Raw genomic sequence first — 27,014 nt, 5'->3', positions numbered from 1 at the left:
TGCCCAGTGATGCGGAGGCTGGTGGATCAGGGACCACTCTCGGAGAACCGCAGCTCCACAGCTGCACTTCTTACACTTTATTATTTTTGTTTTCACTTATTTATTTATTTTTTGAGACAGAGTCTCACTCAGTCGTCCAGGGTAGAGTGCAGTGGCACAATCTCGGCTTACTGCAACCTCTGCCTCCTGGGTTCAAGTGATTCTCCTGCCTCAGCCTTTTGAGTAGCTGGGATTACAGGCACGCACCACCATTCCTGGCTAATTTTTGTATTTTTAGTAGAGACAGGGTTTTGCCACATTATCTAGGCTGGTCTCGAACTCCTGACCTCAAGTGATCCTCCTGCCTTGGCCCAAAGTGCTGGGATTACAGGGCTGAGCCACTGCACCCGGCCTGCTTCTTACACTTTAATCTGCCCATGATTCACCCAGGGATCCTGATAAAATTCAGACTCTGATCCGGGAGAAGCAATCTCCAGGAAGAACAACCTTGTGATCCAGCAGCCCCTGCCTTCCTCACCCTCCCTCTCCAGCCACAGCTGATTGGACCTGGGGTGGGCACCTGAGTCAGGGACCCATGGGCTCACCCACAGTCAGTGACAGGATGCCAAACAAATAGGGTCCCTAGAGAGTGTGGAAGCCAGGTAGATTCTCTCGAGAGAGTCTGAAATGTGGCTGCATAGACACTGTTGCCTGTTGGTGGTGACCCCTGGGCTGAGAGGCAATGACGTGGAGTTGGGGGCCAGTGGCATGACGAGACAAGGGCAAAATGGGTGAGCAGAGGCAGCCAGCCCAGGGAGGGGAGGAGAGGAAGTGGAGGCCCAGAGATTATGAAGCTCGGCGAGGCAGAAAGCTTTCTAATTCCCAGTTCCCATGAGTCCTGACTGGGCTGTTTGCCCTTCTGTTCTGAGAAATTCCTGTGTCCCTCCAAATATGCTTCTCTTTTGGCTTAAGCTACTTTGAGCAGTTTCTTATTCTTCAAACCCGAAAGAGTCTTAAAGAGAATGCATCCATGACCCTCTCCCGCCACTCTCACATCTTGTTTATGTTCATCTCCAGGACCTTGGACAGGGCCCAGCACAGGGGCCCTGGAATGTGGACTGTCTCAGTGGATTCTTGTTTATAGGAATTAGAGGAAGGTGGAAGAAGCTCGTTCCAGGTGAGCAGAGGCACGGAGCAAGGGTGAGCGTGTGAGAAGAGCCATGTGAACAGGATGTATAGGGGCCAGTGGAGGGAAGGCCAGTCAGGAGGGAAGGCTGGATGCAGATGGCCTTAAACACCAGGCTGAGGAGTTGGGGTTGGTTTGACAAATGGTAGGGAGGTGTCAGAAGTCCTGCAGCTGGATGGACATGACAAAGAACAGTTGTGCCCTTTTCTTTAACAAGGATCCAGATGGCCTGGGTGACAGATGACATCTTGGGACTGAAATGAACAAATAATAAACCTATGCATGGAACTCTTACAAGAAAACATCAGGCAAAAGCTTACCAACATCGAATTTGGCAATGATTTCTTATATATGACACCAAAGGCACAGACAACAGACTTCATAAAAAAGAAAAACTAGACTTCATAAAAGTTAAAAAAATTTTGTTAATCCTAAGACACTATCAACAGAGTAAAAAGGCAACCCACAGTATGGAGGAAAATATTTGCAAATTATATATCTGATAAAGGATTAATATTTAGAATATATAGAGAACTTCTAAAACTCAACAACTAAAAGACAAACAACCTGATTCAAAAATGGACAAAGGTTTTGAAAAGACATTTCTCCATTTAAAAAGACAAATGGCCAATAAGCACATGGAAAAATGTGCATTAGAAAAATGCCAATCAAAACTATAATGAGATATTACTTCATATCCATTAAGAAGACTGCTATTAAAAAAACAAAACAAAAAAACAAAACAAAAAAACCCCAGAAAATTGGCTGGGCATGGTGGCTTATGCCTATAATCCCAGCACTTTGGGAGGCTGAGGGAGATGGATCACCTGAGGTCAGGAGTTTGAGACCAGCCTGGCCAACATGGTGAAACTTGTCTCTACTAAAAACACAAAAATTAGCCAGGCGTGGTGGTGCACACCTGTATCCACAACTACTTGGGAGGCTGAGGCAGGAGAATGGCTTGGACCCAGGAGGTGGAAGTTGCATGAGCTGAGATCGTGCCACTGTACTCTAACCTGGGTGACAAGAGCGAAACTCTGTCTCAAAACAAACAAACAAACAACAACAACAAAAACCCAAAACCAGAAAATAGGTATTGATGAGGATGTAGAGAAATTGGAACACGTGTGCACTATTGGTGGGAATGTAAAATGCTATAGTCTCTATGGAAACAGTATGGCAATCTCTTAAAAAATTAAACAGAGGCTGGGCACCGTGGCTTACACCTGTAATCCCAGCACTTTGAGAGGCTGAGGCAGGAGGATCGATTGAGCTCAGGAGCTCACAACCAGCCTGAGCAACATAGTGAGACCGCATCTCCACTAAAAAAAAAAAAAAATTAGCCATGCATAGTGGTGTGCACCTGTAGTTCCAGCTACTTGGGGGACTGAAGTGGGAGGATTGCTTGAGCCCAGGAAGTCGAGGCTACAGTGAGCAGTGATCGTGCCACTGCACTCCAGCCTGGATTACTGAGCAAGACCCTGTCTCAAACAAACAAACAAACAAACAAACAAACACCATAAAGCCAGGGGCTCATGCCTGTAATCCCCGCTACTTGGGAGGTTGAGGGAGGATTGCTTGAGCCCAGGAGTTTGAGACCACCCTGAGCAATGCAGCAAGACCCCATTCCCAATAAATAAATAAATAAATAAATACATACATACATAAATAAACAAAAAATTGAACATAGACTTACCATGTGATTCAGAAATTGCACTTCTGGGTATATAACCCAAAGAACTAAAAACAGGGCCTCAGAGATATTGAAAGTAATGGCAAAAACTGCAATAAATTTTGCACTATCTAATATTTGCACACCAATGTTTATAGTAACCCAAGTTTCCACCAACAGAGGAATGAATGGCTAGGCAAAATGTGGTGCATACACACAGTGAATGTTACTCATCCTTAAAAAGGAAAGGAATCCTGCAGTATGCTGCCACATGGATGAGCCTTAAGGCCATTATGCTAAATGAAATGAGCCAGTCACAAAAAGACAAATTCTATATGATTCCACTTATATGAGGCACTTAGGGTAGTCAAAATCATAGAGACAGGAAGTAGAATGGTGGTTGCCAGAGGCTGGGGAGGAAGGCATGAGAGTTATTGTTTGTGGGTATGGAATTTCGTTTGACAAGATGAAGAGTTCTAGAAATGGATGGTGGTGCTAGTTGCACAACATTATAAGTGTATTTAATAATATTGCTGAGCTGTACACTTTGATAAATTTTGTTATGTGTATTTTACCACAATTAAAAAAATAAAAACAAAACCAAACCCTTATGCATGGGGAAAACAAATGACTGGATGGAAATAAAACAAAAGTTTATAGTAATGTGGATTTTTTTTCTACTTTCCTGTGCTTTCCAATTTTCCTCTAGAGTACAATCAATAACAGTGGAAAGAAGTCCCTGGAGCCCAGTGCAGTGGCTTGAACTGAGAATACACTCACTGGCTGTTGCAACCAAGACTCCAGTTCTCGCCTCTCTTTCCCTGACTCCCCTGTGCCCACCTTTCCCCTGCAGGAAAGTATACCCGGCGGGCTAGGGGGCTTTTGTGGTTGGGTTATGTCTTCATCTTGTCTGCTCTGTGAGCCATTTACTTCTCAGGCACAGCTTTGGGCACAAGGGCAGCCTGTGCCACAGATGTCTGTTGAACAGTGGATTTGCGTCTGTGGCTGCTGTATAGATGATCACACGCCTGATGGCTTCAAACAACAGAAATATACCCTCTCACGGCTCTGGGGGCCAGAAGTCTGGAATCAGGATCATTGGGCTGAAATCAAGGGGTCAGGGCTGTGTTCCCTCTGGAAGCTCTAGGGGGAATTCATTCCTTACCCCTTCCAGCTCGTGCTGGCTGCTGGCAGTCCTTGGCTTGTGGCCACATCACTCCAATCTGTCTCCATCACCACATTGCCTTCTCCACTTCCATGTGTGTAATCCTGCTGTCTCCTCTGTCTCTCTCTCTAGCTCTTTTTTTTTTGAGACAGAGCATCGCTCTGTTGCCCAGGCTGGAGTGCAGTGGCGCAATCTCGGCTTGCTGCAACCTCCACCTCCCGGGTTCAAGCAATTCTCCTATCTCAACCTCCCAAGCAGCTGGGATTACAGGCACCCACCACCATGCTCGGTTAATTTTTGTATTTTTAGTAGAGACAGGGTTACACCATGTTGTCCAAGCTGGTCTCGAACTCCTGACCTCAGGTGATCCACTTGCCTCGGCTTCCCAAAGTGCTGGGATTACAAGCATAAGCCACTGCACCCAGTCCTCTCTCTCTCTCTTTTTTTTTTTTATTGAGACGGAGTCTCACTCCGTCACCCAGGCCGGAGTGCGGTGGTGCAATCTCCCCTCACTGCAACCTCCGCCTCTGGGATTCAAGCTTTCTCTCCTGCCTCAGCCTCCCAAGTAGCTGGGATTACAGATATGCGCCACCATGCCTGGCTAATTTTTGTGTTTTTAATAGAGACAGGGTTTCGCTGTGTTGGCCAGTCTGGTCTCAAACTCCTGACCTCAATTGATCCACCTGCCTTGGGCTCCAAAGTGCTGGGATTACAGGCATGAGCCACTGCGCCCAGCTTCTCCTCTGTCTCTCTCTCTCCCTCTCTCTCTCATAAGGGCCCATGTGCTTGCGTTTAGGGCCCGCTAGGACGATAGAGGATTATCTCCCCATCTCAGGATCCTTCGCTTAGTCACTTCCGCAAAGTCCTTTCTCCTTTGCTCCCTTTCATGGAAGGTAATGATCACAGGTTCCAAATTTTTGGGGGAGGACATTATTCAATGTGTCACAACTGGCTTTAAGGATTAAGCAAGGTAGGTGGAGACCAGACCCCCTTGGCTCATGCTCTGGGGCTGTCCCGGGGGATAGCCGGGAAGAGAACCTGGGCTGTGATGGGTGAGGGTTCTCAGGTGTGGCCCCTCCTGCCTGAGTTCACTACAGTGTCTGGGTCAAGTCAGGAACTGCAGGCAGGGCCAAGCCTGGGTCCAGGCTGGACGAGGGACTGAGGGTTTTGCTCAGAGTTCTTTTCTCTCTGGACCCAGGGGCCTCCTGCTTTAAGAAGACCCAGTACGTGGGGGAATTTGGGGGCTTCATGAAGCAGCCTCTGAAAGGCAAACCAGAAAGCGTCTCCTGTTTACGAAGGGTTTCTGCATTAGTTTCCAGGTTCTCAGTTGCCTTGGGCTTGTCACTGGGTCTGCTGTCTGACCTTGGGCAGGCTGCTTTCCCTCTCTGTCCTCAGTTCTGGATGATCACTGGAGGCTCTGCCAACACCATTATTCAGACCTCACTGCAATCCCCCAAACTCCACCAATCTTTGCTGCCATTCAAGTCTTTGGGAGCCTGGGGAATACTACTTAAAGGCATTTCTCAGAACAAGGTCTCAGGTCAGGCTCAGTGGCTCACACCTGTAATCCCAACACTTTGGGAGGCCAAGGCGGGAGGATTGTTTGAGCCTAGGAGACCAGTCTGGGCAACATGGCAAAACCCGATCTCTACAAAAAATACACAAAGATTAGCAGGGCATGGTGGCGCATGCCTGTAGTTCCAGCTACTGGGGAGGCTGAGGTGGGAGGATCACCTGAGCCTGGAAGGTTGAGGCTGCAGTGGGCTGTGATCATGCCACTGCACACCAGCCTTGGTGACAGAGCAAGACCCTGTCTCAAAAAACAAACCAAACCAAGCCAAACCAAAACAAAAACAAAAACTCAGAACGTCTCAGATTTTAGCAGCCCAAGGTTCTCTCAGCAGCAGCCCCAGCTGTCTGCTTCCCTTCCAGGTCCCGTTCCAGGGGCAAGGACTGGGTCTGGATCTGGGGGTGGGGGTGGGGAGGGGCCATAAGGGGAGTCTCCTCATCTTGCGTACAAATAGTCCAGGAACCGGGGAGCCTGAGGACACTTATTCATGGTGGTCTGATTCTATGGGGTGGGGTAAGTGTCAGGGCATGGACCGTCTTTAGGCATTAAGGACATTCAGTGATGCTGTTTTGGGCTATTTCATTCAATAAAATATCAAAATAACCTCCTCCAGGGCACCTCACCCTTCTAACAACCCAGATTCTAAAGCGTTAACCTTGAGCCCAATAGGGGCTTCAGAACTCTGCTGATTGCTAGTTTATTAAACATATTTTAAATATCATTACTGATTATAATTATCCCCAAATTCCATGAGCCCCTGCTTGCTCTTATCTTCCTGGCCAGTAGGTGGCAGCACAGGAGCATTCAAGGTTCAGGGTTGCAGGAAAAAAGGCGCAAAACGTTGGTGGTTCAGTTAAACTGCAGGACCCAGTACGTGGGGGAATTTGGGAAACCTTTTCTTGGCTCTGCGGTGGTGCCCTGCTTACCACCAGGCACCCACCCACACGCCACATCCCAGTGAGCATGGGCAGGGGAGACCAAGGGAAGAAGATGACTCCACTTCCGGGAGCTCATTTGGGGAAGACGGCATTTGGGGGTATGTCAAGTGCTGTCCTGGAAAGTTTTTCCCCAAACCTGGGTCACACGTAATGAGATAATGCATTTATCTGCCCTGCTGTAAGTGCTTAGCCAGTGTTAGCTGTTCATACACATACTTCACTTCATTTAATCCTTACAACGAACCATTAGGTGAGTCTTAGCAGCCCATTTTACAGATGAGAAAATTGAAGCTCAGAGGGCTGGCTTCTGTTGTCCAGCATCGCATGACAAGAGAAAGCAATGTGGGGCTTTGAACCCAGGTCTCAAAGTCCAGCTGTGTTCTCCTTCTAGCTGGCAAGCGGATTGATGCTGAACCTTTATCAAGCAACACACACAGATACTTCTCAAGGAGAATGTGGGGCTATACCTCCCAGAGCACAGGAGTGGGTAGACCCAGAGTTTTCCTGGGGGAGGTGTGATTTCAGAGGAACAAAATCAGAGACCAGGGTGTGTGGAGGGAGGGGCTGTTGAGGATGAGAGCTGGTCCCAGCTGCTGGGCTGGGAGGCAGGAGACCAGACTTGCATTTCGTTTCTGCTGTCCCATTGCTGTGTGACCTTGGGCAGGTCCTGGCCCTCTCTGGGCTTTCCTTTCCTCATCTGTGGATGAGATCATCTCACAGGTCCTTGCTGGTCCCCACTGTCCCAGAAATCCAGAAGCTCCAGTACTAAACCCTCTCATGAACAAAAGAAAACCAAGCCCATGCCTCATAAAGCTGGTGCTGGGATTACCAAGGTCACAGACAGAAATGCCAGTTGGCCTGTGTAAAACAGCTCGACCCTGAGGCTGGGCCACCTGGGGCCCTGGGGGTGGCCTTGAGGAGGCTATTCCTGCCCTGGTCTCATCTGAGGGTTCACCTATCACAGGTGAGGCTGTCCAGGAAGCAGGTGCTGTGGTGGTTAGTGGTGGAGCCAGGAGGAAGCAGCTTGCAGCACGGGGAGCCGGCAGCCTGGGATGCAGCCCTGTGCTGCCTCTGCCAGCCCATGGGATCAAAGCAAAGACCACTCTGGAGACAGCCAGGGCCTGGGCCCCTGTCTTGCTCAGCCACTAACCGGCCCTTTGTGCCCCCTCCCCTGAAGAGCACGAGTGAGCCGGGCTAGAAAGCTGAGGTGCCCCCAGGAGGCTGTCCTCGAACCACACTCCTCAGAGCAGCTGGGCAGCGAGTTCTGTCTCGAAGGGGGATCTGTCCCACCAGGAAAGGGGTAGGCCTGCAGGGAGGGACCTTGACCACCCTGTCCTTTGGGATGGGAAATCCAGGGATCAGCACCCCCACTCCTGTAAGCCCAGGAAAAGCCTGGTGGGGAAAGGCTGGATCTGTAGGGAACCACACGCAGCAGGTCAGAGCCCAGAGGTGTGTGTGTGTGTGTGTGCACGTGTTGGGTGTGCACAGGTGTGCACGGGGCATGTGCATGTGTTCAATACAGGTGTATGTGTGTGGATGTGCGCATGGGTGTATATGTGTGCAGGTGTGGGGTGTGGGGGTGTGTGAAGTGTGCAGCATGGGTATGTGCCCATGTGTATATGTATGTATGCAAATGTGTGTGCATGCGTGTGTGTATATGCCCATGCGCAGTATCTTATGTCCCTCTGGCATTCAGGCAGGGGCTTCCAGCTTTGGGCACCGCTGGCAGGTGGCAGCGTGGTCTGGACACCTGGAGTTGGCCCTGTCCTCTGGGAAGAGGACTGGCAGAGTAAGAGGAGGCCTCTGGGCAGGAGCAGGGACATTGGGCCATCAGAGGGCACAGCAGGGGCAGCAGGGCAAGATCTAAGAGACTTGACTGTGCCAGGCACTGGGCTCAGCTCCTCACCCATATGGCTTATTACTTACCACAACCCCTGGGGCAAGAGGTGTTATTACGCCCACTTTATGGTAAGGAGACTTTTGCATCCTCAAAGTCACACAGCTAGTAAGGGGGACATTCATCCAGCCAGTGAATTCATTCAACAGATGTTTTATTGAGCACCTACTATGTGCCAGGTCCAGTGCATGATGAACAAAACAGTACAAAGTCTGCCTCAGAGGACATGCTAGAGAGTGGGGTGGGGGTTGAGAAGTGTGGCGGTTAAGTGAAGATTGTTGGTTGGTAAAGTTGCTTCAATTTCTCCTGCCCCAGACCGGGATTGGCCAGGGGAGCAAGGTGGAGGTTGAGCCTCCGGGTGTGGTCAGGTGTACCCAGGGCTCAGGGAGGGGAGCCTGCAGGGCCCCCAGCTGAATGTGTATGTCAGGATGGAAGGCAGGACCTGCCTTGGGCCCCTGGCACCTTGAAGCCTTGGTCTCCCTCCTCCCCACCTCCTCCTGGCCCAGCCAAGACAAGAGGCTGAAGCCAAACTCTAAAGGTGTTCACCCTGGGGTGGGGGTGGGGGTCCCTCAAAATGGTTGATGCCTGGTCCCACCCCAGACCTGTCAACTCAGAATCGGTGGGGCCAGGAATCCAGATTTTTGGCAGGTGCCCCAATGATTCTGACCTGCAGCCGTGCTTGGGTGCCTCTTTCTAAACCCTCAAGCTGCCTCTAGACCCAGAGTCCTTGCCCAGCTCCATCTGTGAAATGGGCAGAGTTGCTGCAGAGTATTCTTGGGAGGAAGAAGAAAGGTCCTGCCCATCACCTGCCTCCAGCCCCGTCTCCACACTTCTTTCCTGAGCAGGGCAGAAGAGCTTGGAGGATGTAGGGGTGTGTGGGGGGACTCACATAGTTTTTCCAGTTCACACGTAGAAGGCAGCTGTCCCTGTGTCTTAGCTTGGGCTCCCTGGGAATGAACCTCAGGAGCATGCTGGGTGGGAGGTGCTGGGCAGTGGTCTCAGGGGAGATGCTTGCGAGGGAGTGAGGTCTGCAGGAAGGTGAGGATGAAGCTGGGCCTCGGGGCCGGTTGGCTGGGGCCCCAGTGAGCCCTCGGGAGCTCTGGAGCTGGGGTGTCCTTCATAGAGGTCCCCGACATTGGTCAGTCCTGGCTGTGGCCACACTAGGGAACCAGCAGGGGGAGGGGGTGGTGAAACTTAGGTGACTAGCACGACTTCCCAGTGAGAAGCAGAGCTGAGAGCTACCTGGGCACTGTGATGCCACTGCACCCTGGGCTGCTGTCCACCCCAGGCCTGGCCGTGGGACCCTGTGAGCACCTCAGTTCTGCTGCCCAAGCACAGTGCAGCAAGCTGGGGGTTGGGGAAGAGGGATGGAGGCAGCAGATCCAGGCCGTGTGGGCCCTCACCTCCCCATCAGGTCTGGATGCCGGGAAGGGGGAGGCCTCCTGACCCAGACCCTCCCTGAATCCCCTCTCCTTGGAGGTAGGCATTGGCCTCCCTGCAGGCCTGCGGAGCTCCAGGCCTGCATCCTCAGAGCCCTCAGACTGGATTTCTGGGAAAGAGAAGTTCCTTTATCCTGACCTCCTGCTTTGGGGGATGTGGGGGCCGGGGAGCCCAGGAGGCCTCGGCTCTGTCCAGCCCTTCCCATCGGGCCTGGCAGAGGGTGCAGCTGCCCTCGGCAGGCCCCGTGACGCAGGCCAGCAGCAGGGAGGCTGCCCAGGCTGGGGCTGAGCCAGGGCCTGCGGAGGGCCCTCTGTCCAGGCCAGATGGCCACTGCTCCGGTGGGAGGGGCTGCCAACACCTCCGCAGTGGCCTGGCCGGGTTCTCCAAGCTTCCCTTGTCTAGCGGGCCTTCAGCTGCTGTGTACCGAGAGGCTGCACTTCTTCCCTGGAAAGCGGGGCTTTGAGAGGCCCACCACCTGCACTGCCTCCCTGGGACTCTCTCCCCACTCCAGGGCCCAGCCAGGCCTGCCAAGTCTCACGTCAACACTGACCAAGGTCCTGCAGGAAGCCTGTGAGGTGGCCTGGGCGGTGGGGCCTTCCCTCATAGCATCCCCTCCTCTGCAGTTCAGGCTGGTCAACTCCTCATTCATTCATTCATTCATTCATCCATCCGTTCATTCCTCCAGCAAATACATCAAGCACCTGTAACACTCCAGGGGCTGTTCTGAGCCCTGAAATTACACAGATGAACAAGATGGGCAAGGCCCCTGCCCTTCCAAAGCTGGCCCTCTACTGGGGAAGATCGGAAAACTAAGAAACAAGGTGCCTGGTCGTGTGATTGAGACAGGGATGCTTTAGGAAAGGCTGCGAAGAGGAGCAGCCAGCCAGGCCAAGTTCACGGGGCGTGGTAAGGAAGGGGCAGAAAGAGAGTTCCAAGAAGAGGAAAAAGCACAGGGGGTGTGGTGGGTCTGGCGTGTGCTTGTGGCGGTAGGGGTTTGGAGGGGTGGAAGAGGGCCGTTGGGCTGGGACCCCAAGGCCTTGTAGGAGCTGGGTTTGAGTCTGTGAGGCTTTCACTAGGGGAGCAATATAAACATAGCTCACGTGCAGGGGGCTCTTCGGACAGGCAGGCCATTGTGCCAATCACCTGACATAGGCCAACTCATTCAAACTTCCTAAGAACCAGATGGTAGGTCCTATTATCCCATTTCACACACAAGAAAACAGAGGCACTGGATGGATAAGTCATTTGCTCAGTGAGATACTCCAAGTCAGTGGTAGGGCTGGGATTTGTGGTAGGCAGCCTGGCTGTAGAACCCTAACCACTGAACCACACTGCCTCTTGGGGTACACTTTCCTCCCCTCCAAAAACACCTCCTCCAGGAAGCCTTCTCACCCCAGAGTTTGTCTGCTCTGATTAAGCAACACATCAGCACCCTACATGGCCTAAAAGCCTGTAGAGTCCTTAGGAGGTCATCTTGTCCATGCCCCTGCCTCCAGATGGAAATGGTATTATAAGTCTCATTTTGCAGATGAGACTGCAGAGACCCAACGAGGCTTGAACATTACTTAGAGTCAGTGAGGGAGGCCTTGGTCTCCCGAATTCTTCCACCCTGGCCCCAACCTCTCCAACCCCTCCCGACCTCTTTGAGACAATTCTAAGTTTGTTTTTGTCTGCCCACCCCTCCCCCTCCCCCAGCTAGACAGAGGCCTTCCCTGTGCCCACCACATGGCGATGCACATAGTAGGGGCATACTCAATGCCTGAAGATGGAATGGGTGGTGCATACAGGAACTTGCTGGGCTTGGTGCTGCTGCCTGGGATTCTTGAACAGAGACATTTTGCAGAATGGATGTGAGCTGAGGAGTAAAGGATGCTTCGGAATCTTCTAGTGAGTCAGGGAGCCAGGCTGGAGTGTTTCTGTCTGGAGAGGGAAGGGCATCCCAGCTGGAGGGAACAGCATATGCAGAGAGAGCGGGTGGGGAGGACAAGGAGTTCTGTTTGACCTGAGCATGGAGAGAAGATGGGCAATGAGCCTAGGGTGGGTGGCAGGGATGGGATGGGGGCTGTGTGCCAGGCTAAGAAGCTGCCACTCTGGATTGGGAAGGGGTTGGGCAAGCAGGCAGAGGGGAGTAGCTGCCCAGTGAGCCCTGGATGCAAATCCCGACCGTGCCGCTTGAACTTGTGCAAGTCATAGGCCCTCTTGGAGCCTCAGTTTCCCCCCTTCATTATTTGGGGGTGGTGCCCACTCCTAAGGACCCTTTGAGCCCTGCACACTCTTATTATGTGGTTGCTGCTCTCTTGCACTCCCGACAAACAGAGAGACTCCTTGGGTAGATATGAAATCTCTTTGATGTCCTGATTTCTTGTTGCCATACATGGCTTTGCTCTGCAATGTTCCACCAGCCCTTTGAGAGGCGTGTGTCCCAGGGCCTCCAGTTCACAAGGGAGCCTGGGTCGACATGCTCTTTCTTACTTTCAAACCCTTCCTCTTGTGGAGTCCCACCCAGGGCAGGCCAGTCTCGTGGGCCTGGGCCTGGGCATGGACGTGGCCCAGCTCTGAGGGCGGGGGCATCAGGGGCATGAGTGGGATCAGCATGGCCATTGGCATCAGTGGCATCAGCTCCTCCGAGGCCCCAGGGGGGATGAAGGGCAGCTCATTAGGATCCAAGTGGGCGTCACTCCAGCCCTCGCAGCTATCACTGCGGTCCTCTGGATTGGTGGCTTCATTCTCAGATATGGTGACAATCTCAGTGGTGTCTTCTCCAGGGTTGCTGTCTAAGTCCCCTGCTCCTCGGCTGGTGCCTCTCTCAAGTGTGCTGGCTGTGTGGGCGTCTGCTGCGCCCTCCTGCTTCTGCCTAGAGCCAGCCGAAGGGGCACAGCCGAGCCCACACATCTTAGCTCTGCCCTGGCCAGTCCAGAAGAGGCTGAGCTCTTGGCGGCAGGCAGCCACAGCCAGGCTGGTGAGCAGGGTGCTGGACACTAGGTAGAGCAAGGCAGGTTGGCCCATCTGCATGAGGACCATGGCCATGAATGTGACCAGCAGGCCCACAGCATAGGCCACGGTGCAGGCCACGAAGTAGACCTGACGGGAGCAGACTTGCACATCAAAGCGGCAACAGTAAGCAACCAGGAAGCCGGGGACCACGATGTCACCGAAGCCAAGGATGGAGAAGGGCTGGCTGCACAGGGTCAAGGCGGAGACTCTTAGCCGGGGCACTTTGAGTACCATGGGCAGCCTCTCATGGCTTGAAGAATCTGCAGGGCCCAAGGCAACCTGCGCCATGATGCTCTCACCAGTTTTGGTGAAGAAGGGGGTGACGAAGACAAAGAAGACATCAAAGGCCAGCAGGGCCAGCAGGAAGGAGGAGCAGTTCTTGAGAGTGGGCAGCCGCACACGGTGCAGGACGAACAGGCAGTAGGAAATGCCCAGTGTGTCCTGCAGGAGCCACGCCCAGCGGTCCTCATTGCGGTAGGCCACCCAGAAGATGATCACGGTTGTGCACAGGCTCGCGAGCAGCAGCAGAGGCAGCGGCAGAGAGGCCCAGAGGCTGTGCGGAGGCCTCTGGTATTGCCGCAGGGACAGGCGGCACACCAGGGGTGACAGGCAGCTGTAGAGGCCAATGCCAGCACCCAGGCCAAAGATCCCAATGGTGACATAGACAAAGTGGTCATAGAAGAAGTAGAGCAGCAGCATGAGCGAGCAGGACAGGGTGACCACCACGCCTGTCATGGCCAGCGTGAAGTCCACTGGGATGTCCTCATTATCTTCCTTCTGGGCTCCCTCAGCTGCTGCTGCTTCCTGCAGCTGATGGTGACCACCAGGCCCCCCTCCTCTTCGGGCACGGCGCCGCTGTAGCCGGTTGGCTTCGGTCAGGCCGGCCCAGTAGCCACCTGCAGCCACTGTGCCCACAGCCAGGATGAAGATGACCAGCATGTTGTAGTCGATGATGGGCTCTGGGGGTGCGTACATGGCCACGCGGACGACGGCCTCCCCACGAGTGTGGCTGAGGATGTCCAGCATGTCAGCATAGTGGAGCATAGCCACAGGGATGGTGAGGTCTGCCAGGGGCTGGCGGGGATCCTGGGGTGCCAGGGTGGTGTCTGAGCACTGTTGGTCACTGACCCGGCTCACGATGAGCAGCCCGTGGGCACCTTGGCCCTGAGCCAGCCAGCCTTTCGTGTGGAAGCTGCAGTTACCCCTCATGACCATGGCAGTGGTCTGGTGGAGGGGCCGCTGGCTGGGGGAGCGGAGCTGGGCCTGGTGGGGGGAATCCTCACCCGGGCACCAGGGTGCCTTGGTGCCGTCATACAGGGGCAGGAGTGGGGCGTGGTGCAGGTCCCGGGGGAGGGTGATGTAGTCGGAGCTGAGCAGGATACAGTAGTCCTTGCTCCAATTCTCCGACACCACGTGGGCCACGCCGTACTTTCCCCCGGCCACGGTGCTGATGAGGAGGAGGAAGCCCACGGGGAGGAGGAAGCCCAGGCACGCCATCTTCTTCAGTTCCTACTGCAACATCTGCGGGTGGCAGCCCAATACCCCTCCCAGGGGCAGGCGTGGCCCTTTGTCACAGAGCAGTCTGGCCACCTGTCCTGGAAACCAGGGCCACACCTACCTAGTCATAAAGCTGTGTGGTCCCCAGCCGAGGGCGCTGCTGTGGGGCACAGGGTCCCTCTAGAATGATACCCCCCAACCCTGGGAGACCAGGGGAGAGGTCATATGGACCCTGCTCTCTGCCCAGACCCTAGTGGGTTTAGACCAGGTACTTTGAAATAAAAGGTGTGAGCATGGGGTTTGCAGGCCAGATAGGATTCTGAACCAACTTTTCTCCTTACCCATGGGGAACACAGGCCAATGTCACTCCTCTCTAGGCCAGTTTCTTTAGCTGTAAAGAAATGAGGACGTTGGGCCAGAGAGTTTCTAAGGTCCCTTGGAGCTCTGAGCTCAGTAACATTGAGCACTTTTACCGAGGGCTTACTAGGCGCCAGGTACCCTAGCTGTACCTGTTGCACAGTTGCAAGGAGGTGTCATTATATCTGCACAGCCTGAGGCTGTCCCTCAAAGTCGGTCCCCATTTCTGCCAGGCACATGACCAGAATTCACCTCCAACTCCATTTACAGTTGGGAACGGACAGGTGACCAGGAGAAATTAAGCAAAAATGATGTGAACTCTTTACATCAGGGGCTTAGGCTGACAGGCTGTGGGGCTCCTGGTTTACCCTCTCTTTCCCTTTCTCAGGAGTCAGAACAAGGACGGGCCTGTGATGTGTCTGTCTATGACGACAAGGACAATGTCCTGAGGAACGGAGAGGAAGAAAGTGAAGGGAACCAGGTCCCCGGATTCCATGTGGAACAGTAGCCCAGGATGCGCACTATGGACTGTTACAAGAGAGAGACATGATCTTCCTTAAGGCATTGATTTGTCATGGGTCTCTTTGTTATAGCCACTTAACGTTACCTTAATACACCCACTTCATGGATAAGTCAAACTGAGGCTTGGAGAAACCCACATTGACACAGCAAAGAAGGCTGGGGCTCTTGTGCTGGTTAAATGGACCTTGATGTCTTCCAAATGTTTTCCTGCTGGATTCTGAGCCACTCTCCTGGCTGCAACTCTGAGGCTGGGCAGACTTTCCGCTGGAAAGAGAACTCAAATACTGGTGAGAGGTGGATTTGAAGCCAGGAGCCCCAGGTTTTGGCTCTGCAGGTTTGCACCCAGCTCTGTGGTGTATGCCTTCACAGGTCACCCAGGACCTCCTGTCCAGGCTTCTTCAGGCCACCCATGATGGAGTGGATTTGAGGAATGAGGTTTTCAAAGCAGTTAGTGTGCGGGAGAGTAACCCTGGGGCCTCCGGAACCAGAAGGGAGGGATTTGGGGGCTGGAGCTTGGCAGTCCAGGTTCCATTGTCCTCATGTTCTCCCCACTGGCCTGGCCTGTCACTCCAGTCTCTGCATAGGTTGTCACATGGCATTCTCCCTGTGTGTCTCTGTGTCTCTTCTCTTCTTTATAAAGACATAGTTATAATGGATTAGGGCCCACCCTAATGACACCATCTTAACTTGATTATGTCTGCAAACACCCTACTTCCAAATAAGGTCGCATTAACAGGTACTGGGGTTTAGGACTTCAACATGCCTATTTGGGGGCACAATTGTGGGCAGCCCCACAACACACATGTAATTTTAACCTCTAAGGAGTAAGCATGCTGATTTTTTTTTTTTTTTTTTTTTTTTGAGACAGGGTCTTGCTCTGTTGCTCGGCTGGAGTGCAGTGGCACGATCTCAGCTCACTGCAAACTCCACCTCCTGGTTTCAAGCAATTCTCCCCCGACCCAGCCTCCCGAGTAGCTGGGATTACAGGTGTGTGCCACCATGCCCAGCTAATTTTTGTAATTTTAGTACAGATGGTGTCTCACCATTTTGCCCAGGCTGGTCTAACTCCTGGCCTTAAGTGAATCGCCCACCTCGGCCTCCCGAGGTGCTGAGATTACAGGCACGAGCCACTGTGCCTGGCCAATCACTGATCTTTCTCAAGGACTCTCCTTCTTTTCTCTTTGAGATGGAGTCTCACTCTGTCCCCTAGGCAGGCTGGAGTGCAGTGGCACAATCTTGGCTCACTGCAACCTCCACCTCCCAAGTTCAAGCGATTCTCCTGCCTCACCTTCCCAAGTAGCTGAGATTATAGGCGCCCACCACCATACCTGGCTAATTTTTGTATTTTTAGTAGACATGGGGTTTCACCATGTTAGCCAGGCTGGTCTCAAACTCCTGGCCTCAGGTGATCTGGCCACCTTGGTCCCCCAAAGTGCTGGGATTACAGGAGTGAGCCACCGTGCCTGTCAAGGCCTCTCCTCCTATTACGGGTCCATCTCTTGCAGTCCCACACTGCTTTCCTTGGGAAATCCACAGGGAGGAAACATCATCTCCAACATCAGCTGTGGATTCTTTGAAGTGGAGGGTGAGTTTAAAGGGCCCTGTGAAGTGGTCAGCAAGTGGAACCCATCTGAGATTCTGACAGTTCTCTCCCACCCAGTTATTTACACTCATCTCACCCACACCTAATTTGCCAATATTTTTGGTGACTCATTTGTAAAGTATCCTTCAAAGCATTAGACTGAATTTTCATGTCCAAAACACCAAAAGCAATGGCAACAAAAGACAAAATTGACAAATGGGATCTAATTAAACTAAAGAGCTTCTGCACAGCAAAAGAAACTACCATCAGAGTGAATAGGCAACCTACAACATGGGAGAAAATTTTCGCAACCTACTCATCTGACAAAGGGCTAATATCCAGAATCTACAGTGAACTCAAACAAATTTACAAGAAAAAAACACAACCCCATCAAAAAGTGGGCGAAGAACATGAACAGACACTTCTCAAAAGAAGACATTTATGCAGCCAAAAAACACATGAAAAAATGCTCATCATCACTGGCCATCAGAGAAATGCAAATCAAAACCACTATGAGATACCATCTCACACCAGTTAGAATGGCAATCATTAAAAAGTCAGGAAACAACAGGTGCTGGAGAGGATGTGGAGAAATAGGAACACTTTTACACTGTTGGTGGGACTGTAAACTAGTTCAACCATTGTGGAAGTCAGTGTGGCGATTCCTCAGGGATCTAGAACTAGAAATACCATTTGACCCAGCCATCCCATTACTGGGTATATACCCAAATGACTATAAATCATGCTGCTATAAAGACACATGCACACGTATGTTTATTGCGGCATTATTCACAATAGCAAAGACTTGGAACCAACCCAAATGTCCAACAATGATAGACTGGATTAAGAAAATGTGGCACATATACACCATGGAATACTATGCAGCCATAAAAAATAATGAGTTCATATCCTTTGTAGGGACATGGATGAAATTGGAAACCATCATTCTCAGTAAACTATCGCAAGAACAAAAAACCAAACACCGCATATTCTCACTCATAGGTGGGAATTGAACAATGAGATCACATGGACACAGGAAGGGGAATATCACACTCTGGGGACTGTGGTGGGGGGGGGAGGGGGGAGGGATAGCATTGGGAGATATACCTAATGCTAGATGACGAGTTAGTGGGTGCAGCGCACCAGCATGGCACATGTATACATATGTAACTAACCTGCACAATGTGCACATGTACCCTAAAACTTGAAGTATAATTAAAAAAAAAAAAAAAGAAACATCTCTCCTTGTTAGTGCACTTCTGATTCATCAGTAATATAACATTTAGTTAGATTACGACAGTAATTACAATGACAAGTGAACTGTCAGAAACATGTTCAGGAACAAATACAAGTGACTGGCAAACAAACCACCAGCCAGTGTGAGGAGAAGCAGGCAGAGCCCAGGGGAGGAGGCTGCCAGCTGTCCCTTCCGAGTGCTCCCATTTCAAAGGGGAGGTTGGCAGGAGGGTGGTTAGGAGAGGGAGGCTCGCCTGTATGCCACAGGAAGGCTGTGACAGTAAAACCCTTTCTGGCCCCCCAGCAACGAATGGGCAACCTAGACCCTCACTCCAGGCCCTGTTCTCCACGCAGGGAGTCGTGGATCTTTTAAAAAACAAGAACCAGCACACCCACTTTGTCACAAAACCCAGACAATCACAAGCTTTGTCGAGGATATAGGGAAGTTGGGACCCTCATACACTGCTGGTGGGAATGGAAAATTGTGCAGCCGCTGCAGGAAACAGCTTGGTGGTTCCTAGATAAGTTAAACAGAGTTACCATATGACCCAGCACTTATACTCCCGGATATATATCCCAAAGAATTGAAATCAGGCCTTCAAACAAAAGCGTGTACATGCATGCTCATAGCAGGACTATTCATGATAACTTGGAATAGGTGGAGAGAACCCATATGTCCATCCACTGATGAATGGAGAAACTGCGGTCTCTCCACACAAGGGAATAGCATTCAGCCATAAGAAGGAATGACGTTTTGATACCTGCTACCATGTGGATGGACCTTGAAAACATTATGCTAAGCCGAAACACATTATGCTAAGTGGAAACACATTATGCTAAATGAAGAAGCCAGACACAAAAGGACGCATATTGTACGATTAATTCCACTTACGTGAAACAGCCAAAACAGGCAGATCTACAGAGGCAGAGAGCAGATTCGTGGCGGGCAGGGGCTGGGGGAGGGGAGAATGAGGAGTGACTGGTGGGTATGGGATTTCCATTTGGGGTGATGAAGAAGTTCCAGAACTTTTTCTATCTCAGTGGTTTCAGTTGCACGACATTGTGTATTTAAAGTCACTGAATTGTGCACTAACATGGTTGAAATGGGACTTTTTTTTGAGATGGAATTTCGCTCTTGTCCCTCAGGCTGGAGTGCAGTGGTACAATCTCAGCTCACTGCAACCTCCACCTCCCAGGTTCAAGTGATTCTCCTGCCTCAGCCTCCCGAGTAGCTGGGATTACAGGCATGCACCACCATCATGCCCAGCTATTTTTCGTATTTTTAGGAGAGACAGGGTTTCACCATGTTGGCCAGGCTGGTCTCGAACTCCTGTCCTCAAGTGATTCACCCACCTTGGCCTCCCAAAGTGCTGGGATTACAGGTGTGAGCCACAGCGCCCAGACGAAATGGAGCAACTCCAGTCCCCTCCAGCTGCTCTCTCCTCGGGACAGGTCTCATTTTAGTTCTTCTGGACTCCATCACACCAGCACATGCCCCAATTTGGGGGTCTGCACAGACACCTCAAGCAGAGCTTGCTCCTGCCCCTTCTCCCAGATCTACCCGTGGACTGGTTGCCCAGGGCCTAGATAATTCGCAGAAGGCTCATTCCCTCCAAGACTCTGCCTGGGACCCCACTCACAGAAGGCTTTCGCGGGTATGTTTGATCACTGCTTCCCCAGGTCCCCCATCCCTGTGCCCACCCCCATCCATCAGCCCTGGAATCATTCCTCTGGTGGCCACTCGGAGCACTGGTCAGTGCCCTCACATGAGTGGCTGATGCCCCTTGGGGCCATGGCCCACTGCCAGGCTGAAATCCTGTTCCAAGACTTCAGTCCCACCACCCTCCCCACCCCCACTCCAGATTCAACTCCTTTCCTGGAGGGCACCCCCTGTATCTGTGACTTTGCTCCCCACAACTCCCCCTCCCTCCCCCCACCCTACTGCCCCCTCAGCTATGGCCTGGGCTCTCGGGGTGGCTGCCCAGAGCAGGCTGGGGTAGTGTCTCTGCCTTCTACTTGAGGACCTAGGTGCAGCTGGAACATTTATCTTCAACACACAGGGCAGCAGGGCCAGCAGGCCCCAGGCAGCAGGTCTCAGGAAGGGTGGGGAAGGGGCCTAGTTCACCTGGCCCCTCACCTGCCCTTGCTGCCCTGCCCAGCAGCTTCCCCGCTGCATGTTCTAGAGTGGATTGCCATCCACTCCCTCCCCCTTCCCCTGTGATGAGGATGAGCCAGGCAGGCCCACCAGCTGCTGCCCCCATGCCCCCTCACCCTAGCTGATGCCTGCCGTGCCCCCAACCTGGGCTCCTTAGGCACCTAAGAGGCCACCACCCCTTCTTCTGCTCCACCTGCCTTGGCCCTATGGGCAATGAGGCTGGGCAGCAGGGATCAGTCAAGGACCCCTTGGAGGGACAGAAGCCGGTAGGGCTGCTATCTGGCAGCCAAGGGTGGTCTCTGGCCTTATCTCCAAATAATAGTCTCATTGGTGTTCCCAAGCCACTGAGAGCTTTGATAAATATATATGGCCCAGGCCTCTCTTGAGCCTGGTCTGCCAGCAGGACCTGCAGGTGTTGGTGAGCTGAGGGCAGGGGTGGGAGGTGATGCTCTGAGGTAGAGCTGGGATGGGGCTGGGGACGGGAGACTGGCAGGTGGAGCTGGCTTGGAGGCCAGATTTGGGGAGTGGGCTGCCCGAGGCCCACGCTCCGCAGGCTCCAATTCCTTCAGCTAGCTCATCTCTGAATGCTGTTTGACCACAGACTGGGGATGGAAGGATTTCCCTGGGGAGGGGATTGGAAGGGGCAGTGGGGCTGGGAGGACAGCCTTACTAAGAACTCCCACTGCATAGGGGTTAAGCTTCACGGAGGCCTAGTGTGGCCTCCCTGGCTTTTCATCCATCCGTGGGTGCCATCAGGCAGGTATCTTAACCTCTCTGGGTTTTATTTGCCTTATCTGTTAAATGGGGATAACAGCCCCGCCTCATAGGGCAGTATAAAGAGTCAATGAGATAAACATGTGAGGGGCTAAGCAGCACCTGATGCCTGGTAAACAATCAATAATGATCAGTGTTGCTGTTAGCAAATTGTAGAAAGCATTCTCCTCGGTTTGAAGCAAGTGTGGGCAGCTGAGTTTGAAGTCAGTTGGCAGTTTGGATGAGCTGGCTCTGAGGTACCCCTGGGCTGGAGGCCAGCAGCACACTCCTTGGCTGGGGTGTAGGGGGGCCCACTGTGGCTGATGGTGGCCCCGGCTGCATTGTTTGAAATTAAGCATCATTTTAAGGAGTTGGGGGGTGGAGGATGTCAGGAAGCTGGGGAAGGAGATGCTGGATCCACAGAACTCTCATTGCTCGGCGGCTGGACACTGGTGGGGCCATCTTTGGGGAAGTCCCATCTTCACGTGGGGCACGTCCCAGATCACGGAGACCCTGAGGCCTCCTTGCTGCCCTCTTGCCACAGAGCTCTTCATTGGTTCTGGCCTCCCAGAACCCAAGCCCCTTCAGTTCACTGAGGGGTGAAAAAAGCCTTAGACTTGGAACCAGACCTTCAATCTCAGGGGAGCTGCCAGGCCTCAGTTTCCCTGGCTGCAAAACAGGTGGGTTACTACCTCTGTGGGCTAGTTGAGGATTACCCTAGAACTTAAAGTATAATAAAAATAAATAAATAAAGACACACACACAGAAATATAGAGATGTGAAGTGGGAAATCAGGGGTCTCACAGCCTTCAGAGCTGAGAGCCCCGAACAGAGATTTACCCACATATTAAAAAAAAAAAAAAAAGACAAATGTTATAAGGATGTTTGTGGATGGCAAAGTAATCTACAATACCCACAATGAAGGTATTATTCTATGGATTCCAAACCCACCTCATCTGCTAACACATGGTTTTCCCCATCTGACTCTCCACCCAGTCCTGGTCCCGGGAGAGCTGAGCCGTCAGTAGCAGGGGGCTAGAGAAGGAGGCCTGGAGGGGAGGCTGAGGACCTCTGGGCAGGGGCTGTGCTGTCACACTAAGGGACGGGGAGGGGGTGGCCTGAACTGGAAAAACAGTGGGGCTTTTCCTCCACTACTGTTCTGTGCCCATGAAGGAGGACGTCAAGGAGAAATGGGCTCAGGTGGGGGTAGCATTAGGGGACCGCAGCCTTTAGGCATGGTGTGGAGAGAAATTCTTCCAGGCATGAGGTCTTCCGGGTCTGGGAGGGCCTCCAGCGACCTTCCCCCACCACTGCAGCTTGGAGGGTCCCCAGTGGCTCCCCCAACTTTGTGTAGTCGCATGTGTGTTTTTCGGCTCATCACACCCCACTCACTCCCACAAGGGCCTCGCCACCCCAAGCTGAACCTGAGCAGAATGGCCCAGATGCCTGGTCTCAGGGCTGCCTTCTCTGCGACGAAGCCCAGAGTGCATGTCTGCCATGGGAGATGATAGAACTCTGGGCCTCTGGGCTGCAGGTTCTGAGGCTCAGATGTTCCTGGCTGTTCCCTGAAGCAGCCCCTCCGCCCTCAGATTCTCTCAATGGGAGGGGAGCCCCAGGCTCCATCTGCCTGCCCAGGGATTCCGCCTCCAGCTTCTCCGATGACCCCCAGACTTGTCTTGGAGCTGTCCTCTTGGTGGCCTTCCAGAGCCAGAGGCTCTGAGCTTTGTGTTTTTTTGGGGTCCCTGGGGTCCCCCCTGGGTGGCTGCTCATCTCTCACCCAAGACCTAGCACAGTGCTGAGCACACAGTAGGTGCCCAGAAGGTGCCTGGCAGTGAGAGCAGCCAGGAAGCCCACTCAGGAAAGCGGGGTGCGGCCTGGCTGGGCTTATCCACACTTCCTGGTCTGTACCGTCCCTTCCCTGTCTTCCCCTCACCCCCACCCTCTCGGCTCCTCCACCCCTGCGGTGCGACCCTCATCCCATCCCCACTGGCATTGTCTCGGGAAAGCCTCGCCTTCTCACTTCTCCACCTTCACTGGGTGAGAGGCAGAGTTGGGAAAGCTGTCTCCGTTGTGGCCATTAGAGACTCAGGTCACTTCTAGTCTCTCCAGGCAGCCAGGACCCTTTACTGGGCTTCTTCCCACTCCCCACAATATCCCCCACGTTGCTCTGGAAGCCTCCAGCCTACCTCTGTCACGGTGCTCCCTGGGTCCCCCACCCCATCTCTCTACTTCAGGGCACAGAGCTTGGAGAATTGGCAGAGCAGAGTACCCCATAGGGCCTTCAAGGATATCCTTAGCTACACCCGGGCCCAGGCCCTCCCCAACGAAACGTGCCCTCCCTCAGCAGGAGCTGCGGGCCTTTCGGCACTGTGTCACCTTTGTCTGTTCCTGGTGTCCTGACACTGCAAGCTCCTGTGTGCGCCTGGGGGCACAAGTGCACATGTGTATACACACGTCCCACCCACGGGGCTCTCCTCCCTGGTTAGAGAGACCCAGAGACAAGGCCCGGGCTGCAGTGGGGCCCTGTGTCCAGTTCTGGTGTTCCACCCACACCCCCTGCCCCTCCAATGCAGCACACACTGGCTTCCACCCACCTGCACATCACTGTGCCGGAGAACTCTCTCTGGCCCTCTGTAGCCTGATGTGGGAATGCAGAAGAGTTCATGTCCCCCTGGGAGCAGCCCTCAACCCGCAGCTGATGGGAGATGGTGGATAAATACCCCAGCTCCCTCACCTGTTGGGTGGGATGAGGGAGGGCTTCCCCAGCGGAAGGGAGCTCCAGGCGTCCACAACAGTGTTGGAGTGTCAGTCCTGCCCCAGAGGCCACCCAGGGCTATACAAGCTCTGGCCCAGAGTTGGGGGCACTGAAGCCAGCAAGCCAGGGGAGCCTGAGTGTGCCACCCACCTCAGAGCGGCACTGGCCAGGGCTGGGGCATACCTGTCTCTTGCTCACAGGCTACCGTGTCCCCCTCTAGCCCCCACCTTTCCCCTGCCTTCCTTGCCTGGCTTCACTCCCTGTTGCCCTCTCTGTACTCCCCTTCCCTCGAGTTTGCACAAGAAACCTCAGGGTCTCAGGGATGGCTTCTTGTGGCGGCCCTAGTGGAGACAGCTGCATTCACAGCCTGTCCAGTGGCCCAGCATCCTAATTCTGCTTCCCACCCCTCAGCTCAGCTCCTGCCTGGGGCTGGGACACACTCCCGTCTCCTTTGTTCCTTCCTCTGACCCACGGTGTCCCTCCTCTGCATCCCTAACCGTGGTCCTCCTCTCCCTCTAATTCACCTCCTCACAACAAGCTGTCCCTAACTAAGGGGGCCCTGGCCGGACCCACCTGTTCCTCGAAGCCCTCCCTCCTGCCCTCACCCCTCTCCCGGCCCTCAGGGGCTCTCCTGGCACCATCCTTGCCGGGGTGAGAGTGGGGTCAGATTTCTCAGCAACACAACAGCCCCTGAAAGCTGGGAATCAGCCCCCACCTCTGTGAGACACCCTCTCCATCCAGCCCCCTGTGGAGTCCAGGCCTTCACAAATGCTGGTTGAAAAGATATTATTTATACCAGCCACCCGCCTCACAGCCGACACCCTCATCTTCTAGTGCCCCTCAAAGCCCTGCCCTGGCTGTCCAGTCCCTCTGGACATGGGCAGGTCAGTGGGGGCTGCGGCCGGTCCACACCTGGAGTGTAAGCAGCACGTTGTCCCAAGAGCCACTTGGGCAGGGGTCTTCTCCTGGCTTGCTTAGCTAGTGGTCCTGCCCCAGAGGCTATCCAGGGCTACAAGCTCTGCCCCAGAGGCTGGGACGGGGACACCCCTGGCTCTTGCTCACAGGCCACTCTGACCCCTCCAGCCCCCATCTTCTCACAAAAGAGGAAAAGGAGCAGGAGGTGACTGGTGTGGGGTGGTTAAGTGAGGGGAAGCTGGCCTGGCCTGCAGGGTAGTAAATGTTCAGGGTGAAGGCAGCAAGGCAGGGCATTGCTGGTGGCAGTGCCACAGTGCCAGTGAGGTTCTGGAGGCCTGGGGGGGGGTGACTCTAGTGCTGTGGCCGCACGTCTGATGTTGACACCTGACTTCTGTCTCCAGGGTTCCTGAGCGAGGGCCCTTGGTTCCCAGTGGTGTCGGAAGGCATCACCGAGGTCCAGAGGCGTCATCGTGGTGAGTCAGAGGCTGTCACGAGTTGCCCATGATGCCCCGGGGCAGCAAATGGCCTCCCCACGGTTGCCGAGGGCAGCCCCAGGCCCCAGTGGGCTGGCCTTCTTGTGCTCTGGGAGAAGACAGCCTTGGAGGGACATGCGTGCTGCTGTAGGTGTCCAGCACCCCATTTCCATTCATTCCCATGTCCCTTCTCCAGGGAGGATTGGGCAGGGAAGCCAGAGGCCCTGGGCCCGGCCCAGTCCTGTAGGTGACTTTCCACTCGTGAGCTAGAGTCCTGCACGGCTGCAGGGGGAGAGCGGCGCCCCCCAGGCTGTCAGTGCCAGCTGCTCCTGGGGGAGTGGGCATGAGACCTAACAGGTCGCCTCCACAGGCAGGGTGGTCAGGGAGCCTGACCGTCATCCCCCCAGCCACAGCTCTTTGGGGGCTGCTCCATGACCTGCCAGCTCAGACTGCTGTGGACTGCTTGATGCTGTGAAAGCTGACACGGGTTGGGGAGGTGGGGATGGACATGGCGCGGGCCACTCGGGCACGGATCGAGTGCTTGTCCTGCCACCGGTGCCACCTCTTCCGGATGGCAGAACGGACCTGTGGGCACAGGGAGGAGCACGACATCTGAGCCTGTGGCTCAGGACCACCTCCCTCCCCTGGGCCGCCACGAGCAGCTGTGCAGGTAAGCGGCTGTGCAGGTCAGCTGAGTACATGGAAGTCCTCAGTAGGGGATGACACTCACAGCCTTAACACGGCTGCTTTGCATATTTGTCGGAACAGGTTTCTCAAATGTCCTGGGGAAGGGGCACCCTTTTCTAACCCACACGAAGGCACCATATGCCCTTTGCCATGAAGGCTCCCTGCCCTCAACCCACATGTATCCCCTGCCCAGGGCTCAGCCCTTCCTGGTTTTCACAGGCTCATCAAAGATACTGGAGCTCTGGCTTCCAGCCTGGTGCCAGCGGCCTCTGAGAGCAAAGGAGGGGGCTGTCACTGTGGGAGTGGACAGGTGGGAGGGGCCACCCTGGGGCTCCCAGCAGCATACCCCTAGGGACCTAGGAGCAGGGAGGGAGAGAGGCAGCCCTGGGAGGGGAGGAGAGGGCTCTAGACAATCGCCAGTCCCAACAGGCCTCACAGCCCTGAGCCCCGCTGCAGGGCCCCCGGGTCCTCACCTCACTATTGAGGAAACAGTAGAACACAGACACAAAGAAGCCCTGGGGAGGAGAGAGGAGGAGTCAAAGGTCGGCTGCAGGTGTTGCCCACCCAGCCTCTGGGCTGCCCCTTGCTTCTCCCTGGCCTCCTGCCCTCCAGGCCTCTGCTTGGCAGAATCCCCACCCAAGGAGGTGCTGATGTGTCCCTCCAGGGCTGTACCTGGAAGGATTCCAGGAAGGAGTTGAAGTAGATGAAGACGACCCGGGAGACCTCATCCTCCCCGGGATTGACGAAGAACAGCATGTAGGTGATGCCCAGGAGGGGCAGCAGCACCAGAGTGGCTTTCACAGCCTTCCTGGGGTGGGGCGGGTGGGGAGGCTCGGAGTCACAGCCCACCCCAGGACGGGCTGCCCGCTGGCTCGGCAAAGAGGGCCAGGTCGGGGGAGGGAGTGGCAGGTCTCTGGCACGTGAGAGGCATGGGGAGCAGGGGTTTCATCAGGGGGAGGCCTGAGGAAGGTGGTACCCGGTTACCTGTACTGAATGGTCTCAGACGTGGTGGATGCCCGGAGCTTGGTCATGAGGATGCGGACGATGTTGAAAAGGAAGATGAAATTGATCTGCAATTTGAGCACACCAGCGGGCCGGAGTGTGCAAGAGGCTGGGGACCCAGGCTTCTCAGCTCTGGCCTCAGTGCTCCTGCTGTTCTCCCTCCTCCTCATGAGCACCTGCACATCTCTGACCCATGCCCCCTCTTTGGGTGGCCCCCACCTCTAGGTAGAGGGGTCCTT

At 54.0% G+C, this 27,014-nt stretch overlaps 2 protein-coding genes across 8 annotated transcripts in view; both read right to left on the bottom strand.

Moving 5' to 3' along the window:
- Nucleotides 1-8,553: 8,553 nt before the first annotated feature.
- On the bottom strand, nucleotides 8,554-14,642 carry SPPL2C (signal peptide peptidase like 2C). Its single transcript, XM_003804927.5, has one exon. It carries the CDS (start codon nucleotides 14,336-14,338, stop codon nucleotides 12,284-12,286), a length of 2,055 nt encoding a protein of 684 aa, XP_003804975.2. The 5' UTR covers nucleotides 14,339-14,642; the 3' UTR covers nucleotides 8,554-12,283.
- A 7,072-nt stretch (nucleotides 14,643-21,714) lies between these two features.
- CRHR1 (corticotropin releasing hormone receptor 1) overlaps nucleotides 21,715-27,014 on the bottom strand; it is a 54,299-nt gene continuing 48,999 nt past the window's right edge. For 6 of the 7 annotated variants that reach the window (XM_008965179.4, XM_003804921.5, XM_003804922.5 and 3 more), the window contains 4 exons: nucleotides 26,758-26,843; nucleotides 26,446-26,581; nucleotides 26,247-26,288; nucleotides 21,715-25,671 (listed from right to left, as the gene is read on the bottom strand). In XM_008965179.4, coding sequence (XP_008963427.1) covers nucleotides 25,531-25,671; nucleotides 26,247-26,288; nucleotides 26,446-26,581; nucleotides 26,758-26,843 — 405 coding nt within the window. In that variant the 3' untranslated portion in view covers nucleotides 21,715-25,530. The remainder of the gene's footprint in view (nucleotides 25,672-26,246; nucleotides 26,289-26,445; nucleotides 26,582-26,757; nucleotides 26,844-27,014) is intronic. The other variant, XM_008965169.4, reaches the window with a different exon arrangement.

Source organism: Pan paniscus, chromosome 19, assembly GCF_029289425.2.
Source record: "Pan paniscus chromosome 19, NHGRI_mPanPan1-v2.0_pri, whole genome shotgun sequence".
Taxonomy (NCBI): Eukaryota; Metazoa; Chordata; class Mammalia; order Primates; family Hominidae; genus Pan; species Pan paniscus.
Note: the sequence above shows the minus strand (reverse complement) of the source record. Positions and strands in the feature narration are given on the sequence as shown.

Bases quoted from the DNA above. Each gene is read 5' to 3' on its own strand.
- SPPL2C (XM_003804927.5), bottom strand. From the start codon at position 14,338: ATGGCGTGCCTGGGCTTCCTCCTCCCCGTGGGCTTCCTCCTCCTCATC.